We start from the raw sequence: 10,487 nt of genomic DNA, 5'->3' as shown, positions 1-10,487 counted from the left end.
CCCCTTAGAAATGCACCTTCTTGGATAAAAAGCTGGGGCAAGAAAATGGGAAAGAAGCAAGAATGGAGGCAGAAAGGTAAGTTTCAAGTCCCTTGAGGTCAGACTTATCCCTCAAACCATGACTAAAAGTTAAGAGTACACCATGACTTTATTATATGAATTCCTATTAAACATCTTTAAGAAAAAACAACAACAACATCACATGTGGAAACAAAACCTAACATAGCAACCAACACTCACAAAGCTCAAGATTGGGTTTCCACCTTATAAATTTCCGAAGTGATTGGAGGTTTAGTTGTTTAAAAGACTTTTCATGTATTCCTCACTGCACAAACTTTGCTAGAAGTGAACAACTTTTTGATTGCAAGAGAAATGAGTCTCTGAAGATCAATTGCTTTGGCTATTTCCATCTCACCATCCTTCTCTCTGGAGGTTCAAGAGAGACTAGGGGCAGACTATGGATGTTTTGTTTTCCATTTAGTTTTGGATAAAATGATTCACCAAGGCAGGTCCCTTCCCTGTTCTTGGGGAATAATAGATTTTGGGATCCCGAATAGGGACCCTCTTGGGCCTTTAGCCTATGCCATATTGGTACTGTGGAAGGGGAAATCATTGTCCCTCTGACTGGCTGGGGTTAGGGGTGTTGATCTCTAGATGGAAAGATCAGGCAGCTTTGGAGTCTTGTTCTCTTCTTGTTGTCCTCGTAGGGCTAGAAGGAAGGCACAAGTGGGTGGGGAGGCCTTGGGAAAATCTCGAAACCAAAAAGATCCTTTTGCTGGGTAAGGGACCTGAATGAGGAGGAGAGCTTGCCAGCTACGAGGGAAAGGAAGGAAAGGAACAAAAGGGAGGGAGGAGAGAAAGAGAAAGGGGGGGGGGGGAAGAAGATGGCTTTCCCTCCTCAGCTGTGAATTATTCATTCTTATGCCAAAATGCCTTCTGTTACCTGTGGCCCCACTCCAGCTTCACCCCTAGCAACCTCTGCACACACTTCCAAACTTGGTTACATTTCATAAGCGGTTCCTCTCCCCTTGGTAGCTGCAGGCACATTCCAGGGCCTGGGCCTGCCAGCCAGCAGACCTGAGTACATTCCAGGCCCAACCACTGACCAGGGGGGCCGCCCATTCTGGAATCCTTCCTTCTTTGGGCCCCCCAAGGGTTTGGGGTAGAAAGCACTGGAACTTAAGGGATGAAGGGGGAGAAATTATGAGTCTATAAATCCTGTCCCCCCACATAATCGCATAGTTTCTCTCTCTCTCTCTCTCTCTCTCTCTCTCTCTCTCTCTCTCTCTCTCTCTCTTTTCCCCCCTCTTTCCCCTCCTTTCTTTGCTAGGAGAAAGAATACTATAAGAATAATCTCATTTGATCTTGATTTCCTGCTAATTTCCCCCCCAAATCAGCTATAGACTTCCTCCTCCTACCCCACTATTAACAATAACCAAGCTCCATACTGAGCAGTAGAGATTTGATGCTTTAGTGAAGCTGAAAACCCCTCTCCTAAAAACTCTTCTCTTTCCAAGCTTCCTGATTCCTCAGATCAACTTCTCCCTATCCCTGTAACAACCCATTAATGTGAAGAGGCAGAGAGAGTAAACTCTCTGGGACAATGAGTAGGTTAGTGAGAGAGTGAATAGGCCCCCTGTAGAGCTTCCTCTTAGAACAGGTTTCTTCCCCACCCTAAACAGGACTCAGCCTGCACTGAGGCCAGCTTTCAAGGCTAAGCAGGTGATACCCAGGGCAACTCCACCCCTTGCCCCTGCACACTGTATTAAAAAAACAGTTGTTTCTCCACTGTTCTTTCTAGCTCAGATAGCCTCAAGTTTAACATTTTCTACTTATGAGCAGCAAGCTCCTCCCTCAAGATCTAGGGTCAGCTTAATAAGAGTACTTCCAGAGGATAGGGGAAACCTGCTCCCCTCCTCTGCCAACTAGAGCCCCTCTATCTTCCCTTTTCTTTTCCCCCATCATCCTAGCCTGTAGAGTGTCTTGAGCCTAGAAGTCTAGCCCAGTAGTTTAAAGCTGGTATTATGCCCAATAGCTTTCTACTTCTGCTGACTCCGTATTGGACAACTTTCCCCCATTCTATTTCCCAACAGGAATAAGGGAAACAAGTGTTCCATCCTGTCTTTCAGATTATTAGAAAGGGTCCCCTACCACTACCACCACCAACCTCCAATATAATAGGTGAGAGTTTTCCCTATGACATTATTTCTCTGCTTATGGCACAGTGGGAAGAATACATGGAACTCTGAACTGGGAATTATAGAACCTGAGTTCAGATCCCATTTCTGTCAAAAAAAAAAAAAAAATACTTGTGTAATCTTGGGTGGATCAATGAACCTTTCTGGACCCTAGTTTCCTCATCTGGAAAATGAATGGTTTAGATTAAATGACTTATTTCCAGCTCTAGAGCTATCCCTCTAAGCCCCTTTTTCTGGGAGGCCACAACCTTAGGGAAGACTTCAGGAAACTTCTCCCAGTTAGGCATTCTGCTCTAGATCATCACAGAAAACCCATCCCCTTCTGCTACTCCAGTCCAAGTGTGGTTTTCCCATCTGTCCCTGTTTCTTCATCCTTGTGGCTGAAGGACCTCTCGAGAGGGAACAAGAGTGGGAAGATAAGTCTCATCCTGAAAAATAGCAGCCAGGGGCTCAGGAAAGAAAAAGAGCGGGATGTTTGAGAGGGATGGGAAGATTAGATGATGTCTCCAACTCTTCAGTGAAGTCTAGACTAGTCTGAGAAAGAGATAGGGACTTGAGGGGAGATGAGGATCCATTTTGTCCTTGCCCATACATTAACTTGGGCCTGTGCTTTATGTGTCCAACCCTCCCACTGATTGGACTTGCTCCTTTAGGGAGAGGAATGGTGGGAGGGAGGGAAGGGAAGCCAAGAGGCTACAGAGAGACATTTTTTAAAATGGGAGAGGAAAATCGCCCTCTCCTCATTGCCCCTAAAACAACACAGCTACAAGAGAATACTGTGATTGGCAGCTGCCTTTGGCAGGGGAGCCCCAGATGCTTCCTCCAATCACGATGTGGCAATCCCAAAGTTCCAAAACTCTGCACAAGAGGGGAAGAACAAGAGGCAGTTGGAAGCAAAGCTTCGGAGGAGCAGAGTGCTCTAGCCGGAGAAACTTGGTGCCTCAATGCTCACACACCCTCTGTCTAACTGCAGCAGGTCCGGGCAGCCAAGGCCAGGCCTTCACTATTTGGCTGCCCGTTAGGACATTTCATCTCCGGTGAACTCCAGCACCTGAGGGAAAAGATAAAAAAAGTTTTGTTGGAGTAGGTGAAAGAGAGGAATTTTCAAATTTCTACACTAAGTGAGTTTTCCTGAGCACTAAACCCACAGGAAATCCAGTGATAGGATTTACAGAAAATAAGGAAAGGATTTTGACCACTTTTCTTTGGGACTGTCAGAGCTCCCAGTGGTCTCTGGTTCTCCCAACTATTAAGTTTCACATGGAAACAGTGGTATTGGATCCGGGCTTTTGTTTAGACAGGTGAAGATGAGAATAATGGGAAGGGATTTTTAAGTAGAGAGAATAGCATGAGTATAACTACAGAAGTAAGAGATTTTTATGTATATATATATATATATAACATATATCTCTCTCTCATATATAAATACATATACATATATATGTGTGTGTGTGTATATAAAAAATCCAATAGAGAGATATATAGATACTCCAGCTTGGCTCAAGTTTTAAGTCTGTAGGAGCAAGAATAAGAGAATGGACTTTATTCAATAGACAAAAGGAAGCTTTTGCAAGTTTTTGAGTTGGGAGGAGGGTGTAACATAAGCAGTGGATAGAATACTGGGCCTGGAGTCAAGAGATTCATTTTACCAAGAGTTCAAATTCAGTCTCAGGCACTTACTAGCTGTATTACCCTGGGCAAGTCACTTAAACTTGTTTGCTTCAGTTTTCTCATCTGAAAAATGAGCTGGAGAAGCAAATGGCAAACCACTCTAGAACCTTTGCCAAGAAAATAGGGTCATGAAGAGAAAATCACAAGCAGAGCTTATTTAGGAGGCTCTTTCTAGCAGCCTGGAGTAGAATAGACTGAAAGGGAAAAGAAGCTAGTTTGGGGAAATGGTTTTTGATCATTTGAGCAAAATATAATAAAAGATCCAACCATTGTGGAAAACAATTTGGAATTATGGGGTGGGGGTTGGGGGGGTGGGGAGGGTGATCTAAAAATGCATATCCATTGACCCAGAGATTACATTGCTAGACATCTACTCCAAGAAGATCAAAGACAGAAGTGAAAAAAAGGCCCCATTATTTGCCAAAATGTTTGTACCAACTTTTGTGGCAGCAAAATACTAGAAATGAAATAGGTGTCCATCAATTATAGAATAACTGAACAAACTATGGCTAATGAATGTAATAGAATATTAGGAATATAATTGTCCAATTATGAGAGACAATAAGAAGCAATGAATATGTGGAATTCAGAGGAAGAGGAGAAAGCTTGTATAAACTAACACAAGGTGAAGTAAACAAAACCAAGAAAACAATCAACACAATGACTACAATAATATAAATGGGAAAGAAGAGAAAGGCATTAAAAGAGCTGAATGCTGAGTAATTATAATGACTAATCTTAGCCCCAATAAATGCGCCTCCTTCCTTTCCAGGGAGAAAGAGGAGACTCTGAATACAGAATGTTGCATATTCAGTCTGATTAGTCAACTGTTTTTTCTTTGTTACAAAAAAAAAAAAAAAAAAAAAAAAAAAAAAAAAAAGACTTGAGTGGAAAAGGGAAAAGCCAGAAATGACTGTGATATAAATATAAAAGGTACCAATAAAACATAAAAGAACTTTGAAATAACAAAATTACTTTTAAAGGTTAGGTAGGCTCTGATGAGGGTGGAAGTGTACATGTAAAGGTGATAAAACTACAGGACTTATTGACAGAGGAAAAAAGGAAAAAAACAAGGATGATTTTAAGATTTCAAGAATGAGTGACTAATATGAAAAGATGCTCCAAATCATTATTGATCAAAGAAATTCAAATTAAGACAACTCTGAGATACCACTACACACCTGTCAGATTGGCTAAGATGACAGGAAAAGATAATGACGAATGTTGGAGGGGATGTGGGAACACTGGGACACTGAGGCATTGCTGGTGGAGTTGTGAATGAATCCAACCAATCTGGAGAGCAATTTGGAACTATGCTCAAAAAGTTATCAAACTGTGCATACTCTTTGATTCAGGGGTATTACTACTGGGCTTATATCTCAAAGAGATTTTAAAAAAGGGAAAGGGACTCACATGTGCAAGAATGTTTGTGGCAGCCCTGTTTGTAGTGGCAAGAAAACTGGAAATTGAATGGATGCCCATCAATTGGAGAATGGCTGAATAAATTGTGGTATATGAATATTATGGAATATTATTGTTTGGTAAGAAATGACCAACAGGATGATTTCAGAAAGGCCTGGAGAGACTTACATGAATTGATGCTGAGTGAAATGAGCAGAACCAGGAGATCATTATACATGGCAACAAAAAGATTATATAATGATCAACTCCAATGGATGTGGCTCTCTTCAACAATGAGATGATTCAAACCAGTTCCAATTGTTCAATAATGAAGAGAATTAGCCTCACCCAGAGAGAGAACTATGGGAAATGCGTGTGGACCACAACATAGCATTTCTACTCTTTCTGTTATTGTTTGCTTGCCTTTTTGTTTTCTTTCTCGGGTTTTTTCTTTCTTTCTAAATCTGATTTTTCTTGTGCAGCAAGATAATTGTGTAAATATGTATACATATATTGGATTTAACATATACTTTAACATGTATTGGACTACCTGCCATCTAGGGGAGGGGTGGGGGAAAAGAGGGGAAAAGTTGGAACACAAGTTTTTGCAAGGGTCAATGTTGAAAAGTTCTCCATGCATATGTTTTGTAAATAAAAAAACGATAATAATAACAAAAGAATGAGTGACTAAAAGAATGGTGGTTCCACTAACAGATATGGATGGGGTCATTAGGAGGAAGAAATGGTTTTGAGAATGTTTTATTTCATTTTTAAACATGATGAGTTTTAATAGAGATCTCTGCGATCTAGGAACATATCTAATTGGCTGTTAGAAATAAAACATTTGAGAAGGAGAAAAGAAAGACTAGAAAATATAAATTTGAGGATTTATGGCATAAAGATGATAATCGAGGTCATGGAAATAGATGAAATTACAGAAAGAGAAGAGAAGAGAACCATAAATGAAACCTTTGCTAACACTCACATTATGGGGGGGGGGGGGAGTTACAAGAGGAGAAAAGAAAAAATAGATTAAGAGACTAGAGAAGAAATAGATATAGTGAAGCCAAGAAAAAAATTTCAAGATCAAAGAGGTTAGCAGTAGTATAAAATGTTACAGAGAAGTCATGAAGGATAAGGACTGAGAAAACCAATTGGATTTAAATATTAAAAGTCACAAAGTAACTTGGATCAAAGTGCAAATTAGAAGAAGTCAGATTAAATAGAACACAGAGGTAAATATAGAATTAGTACATAAAGAAAAGTGAATGTTGATGACTTGAGAATTTGAATACTGAAATTAAAATATAAAATATAGCAGTTAAAAGGAGTAGCAAGCATGAAGGGGGGGGCTTTTTAAGAACTGATGAGATCTGAACACTGTTTGTGGGTCAGAAGGAAAAACAATTGAGAGGGAGAAAGAGAACATACAAAGGGGGTGGTCGGTGCAGGGGAGAGACAGAGATAGGGGAGAGAGACAGACACACACAAAGAGAAACAGATTTCCAGGAGGAGATAACAAGAGATAGGATCAGGGTACAATGGTAGGCAGGCTTAGCCTTGGGAATTCTTTTTCCTGTGAGAATAGAGGAAAGCAGGAGAGAATGGGTGATGAGAAGAAATATTGTGAAATATGGAAAAGGACTGTTAGAGGAAACTTACATTAGATGAATTCCACCTCTTACAAAAAGAGATAATATTATCTGCTGGGGAGAGGAGACTTAAGAGCAGGATGTATAACTGGGATTGAAGAAGAAACATCTAAAAAGAGCTACATACAGTGAAGGTCCAGTTGAGGGAGCTATGTTCCCATGGACTAAGTAGCTCTGGTCTTTGCTTAAGACTCTGTTTGTTTATTTCATCATCTTTTAGCCTACAAGCTCCTTGAAGGCAGGTATAGCAAGTGTTTTATGAGGCCCATATAGAACACTACCATACACACTCCAGTATTATACAATCTATTTATGCTACCAATCTGCTGAAGGTGACAACAATCCAAAAATAAGACTAATCTTGGGGGCATGGAAAAGGAAACTTCTGAATGAGAAGCACCTGGGAGAATGGGGAGGTGGCTCTCTTGGATGGCTGAAAAGCCCTAGGAGGACCCCAAGGAGAACCAATGTCTCCAAATTGCTACTTTAGTTGGCTTTCTAACCCAGGTGTTCTTAAATATTTTCTGTTCACAGAGCTCTTTGACAGTCTGGTGAAGCCTATGGATCCCTTCTCAAGATAAATGTTTTTAAATGCATAAAAATAAAAACCATAGAATTACAAAGAAAATCAATTATATTGAAATAATTATCAAAATATTTTTAAATAGGTTCAAAGATATTAAATGAAGAACCTCTGTTCCAAATGTTTCAAGTTTGAATAATTTTTTCTTTTTGCGAGACTGAAATTGGTTAACAAAATTGGGGATTTTTAGCCTGGAAAAAGAGAAGGCTTAAGGAAAAATGAATGCTGTTTTCAAGTATTTAAAGGGCTGTCATATTAAGGATTGGATAGACTCTAAGATTGGATTAAACCATTTGGTTCCAGGAGCAATGGCAGGAAATTGCAAAGCAAAGGCAACATCTCAATGTCTGCATAAACTTCCTAACAATGAGAGCTGTCCAAAAGTAAATGGGCTGCTTGGGAAGTAGTGGATTCCTCCATATAGAAAGATTTTAAGCAAAGGTTGGATGACTACTAGTTCAGTGTGACGGAGATAAGATTTTTGTTTAATTATGGTTGGGTGGATAGTAAACTGAGATCCCTTCTAATTCTGAAATTCTGTGACTTGGTAAATTTAAACTTCCCCAGGGCTTGTCTTCAGTTGCTGCTGCCTCAATCTCTAGTGCTTAAATACTTTTTTTAAGTATATAGTTTTATCTTTATTTGATAGTACTATTTGGTTACACATACTTTACAGCCCTCCATAATATAGCTCCCAGTATTCTTTCCATCCTTATTATGTATAATTCTCCTTTCTATACTCTTTATTTTAGTAAAACTGGCCTGTTAGTAATTCTCCATTTACTAAACTCCTGCCTCCATATACATGCCATTGCTAATATCTGAGATTAGTACTTAAGGGAGGAAAGGTTTTCACACCCAAAAGGCCAACTACATATGTGGGGTGTAGAGGAAGCTACAGTAAGAGAAAGAGAGAAAATGGCTTGGGACATCAAAGAAAGTCTTCAACTAGCGCTAGGTTTTCATTCTACTTTTGTCCACACTGTGCCCTTTGCCTGAAAAATTCCTACCTACCCATCCTATAGGGCCCAGCTCAGATGCCTCTTTCTCCATCAAATCTTGATTTTTCTCCTTAGAAATGAGCTTGCCTTTGTGCCTGTACAGATGTCCTTTGACATTATATTCTGTGTCAGTGATATGCAGATATGGTCTGAATTGTAAGATGCATGTCTTTTCCATCTTTTTTGTCTCTCATAGCAACTAACCTTGGGCAAAGTGAATGCTAAAAAAATATTTGGTGTGAGAATGAATAGTAATCTGCTGACCAAAAGCAGTCCCAAGACAGAGTCTAGGACCCCAAAAAAGTTATTCCTATGAAGGAAGAAAAGGAAGATCACAAGCTCATCAGAAGTTCTCCTATTTTGCATATGAGAAAACTGAGACTCAGAGAAATTAAGGGATTTCCAAAGTCAAAAAGGTAGAAAGGAACAGAGCTGGGATTTGAACTCGTCATTTGCCCAGATACAGACCCATGACATGAGCTGGAATTTGCCTCCAAGTTCAGCATTCTCAGATGTGCATGCTGCTTAAGCCAGATGATATAGGATGACTCAGGATGCCAAGGAGAGGGCATGATAGACCCTCCAGCCTTCATCAGCAACCCCTGGCTCACCTCTTACTGTCCTTCTCTGGGTGTTTCCTCCTCCTTGAGTGTCTCCTGCTTCCTTGCCCGGAAGTCTTCTTCTAAAAGGCAAGAAAGATGCTCTTGTAAGTTTCATCCTTCCCTATCACTTGTAGCCCAGTACAGACCTATCACATTAAGAAATCTTTCTAGAACTTGGCTCTTTTCAACAACGAGGTGATTCAAGACAATTCCAATAAATTAATAATGAAAAGTGCCATCTGCATCCAGAGAGAGAATTCTGGAAACTGAATATCATCAAAATATAGTATTTTCACCTTTTTGTTGTTGTTTGTTTGCTTGTTTTTCCCTCTTCATCTGATTTTTTTGCACAGCATGATAAATGTGGAAATATATTTAGAAGAATTGCACATTTTTGATGTGCATTGGTTTGCTTGTTGTCTTGGTGAGGAGAGAGGGAGGAGAAAAGGGAGAAAAATTTGGAACATGAAGTTTTGTAAAGGTGAATGATGAAAACTGTCTTTGGATTTTTGAAAAAAAAATAGTATTTAAAAAAAAAATTTAAAGGAAAAAAAACCTTTCAAGACTAGGCAACAGAAATGCTTCCATTTTTCCTTGCATACTTTTCACTTGGATTGACATTACTACTTAACCTCACACCTATTTTGTGACCTAGGTCTAGTTATGGTTCACTAGACCTGTGATCTATGACCTGAGTGGAATAATTTCAACTTTTCTGAGTTTCAGTTTACTCAACTATAAAATGAAGGAGCTAGACTATAGATTTAAGAAATCTTTAAGAAAGAATCTTTTTAAAAAATCACTTTAAGAAAGTTTCTTCCGGCATTCAAGTTCTTCCACATCACATAAAATTCTCCTATTATCCATGGATGACCACTATGCATAAAAGCAAATAATTAAGGGTTGACTAAAATTTAACATACTGCCTCAAGAGGTGGTGGGGTTATCTCCTTGGAGGTCTTCAAGAAGAATCTGGACAACCACTTGTTGAGTATATTATAATGGAGGGGTTCCATTCATGTTTGATTTGAATTAAATAGCCACTAGGGTTTCTTCCAACTTTAAATTCTGTGTTTCCATGAAAGGCAAGGACCATCTCTTCTATATCCTAAATCTGAGCTCTGGCCTCTATCCCCTCCTTCCCCCAAAAAAACTCCCAAAACAAAAATCCATCACTCCATTCTCTCTTACAGCAGCTACCTTTTCACTGATTGAATTTCTCAATTATTCCAGGATAGGCATCAAACCAGGTATCTCTCCCTTTGTGGCTCAAGCATTAGGTTGTGGGCTTAGAGGAAGCAGCACCTTTTAGTTCACCCCAAGTCTCAGAAGTTTAGGATAACTCAAAATGAGAAAACAACCATGTTTGTATTGGAGTC

General features: G+C 39.6%; 1 protein-coding gene across 2 annotated transcripts in view; it reads right to left on the bottom strand.

The window, feature by feature from the left end:
* Positions 1 to 1,275: 1,275 nt before the first annotated feature.
* The window catches only part of CUEDC1 (CUE domain containing 1), a 32,330-nt gene continuing 23,118 nt past the window's right edge, over positions 1,276 to 10,487 (bottom strand). The window contains exons 9-10 of one of the 2 annotated variants that reach the window (XM_051994215.1): positions 9,118 to 9,188; positions 1,276 to 3,249 (exon numbers count right to left, since the gene is read on the bottom strand). In XM_051994215.1, the coding sequence (XP_051850175.1) occupies positions 9,121 to 9,188 (68 nt within the window). In that variant the 3' untranslated portion in view covers positions 1,276 to 3,249; positions 9,118 to 9,120. The remainder of the gene's footprint in view (positions 3,250 to 9,117; positions 9,189 to 10,487) is intronic. The other variant, XM_051994216.1, reaches the window with a different exon arrangement.

This window comes from Antechinus flavipes, chromosome 4 (genome assembly GCF_016432865.1).
Source record: "Antechinus flavipes isolate AdamAnt ecotype Samford, QLD, Australia chromosome 4, AdamAnt_v2, whole genome shotgun sequence".
NCBI classification, from domain to species: domain Eukaryota; kingdom Metazoa; phylum Chordata; class Mammalia; order Dasyuromorphia; family Dasyuridae; genus Antechinus; species Antechinus flavipes.
Note: the sequence above shows the minus strand (reverse complement) of the source record. Positions and strands in the feature narration are given on the sequence as shown.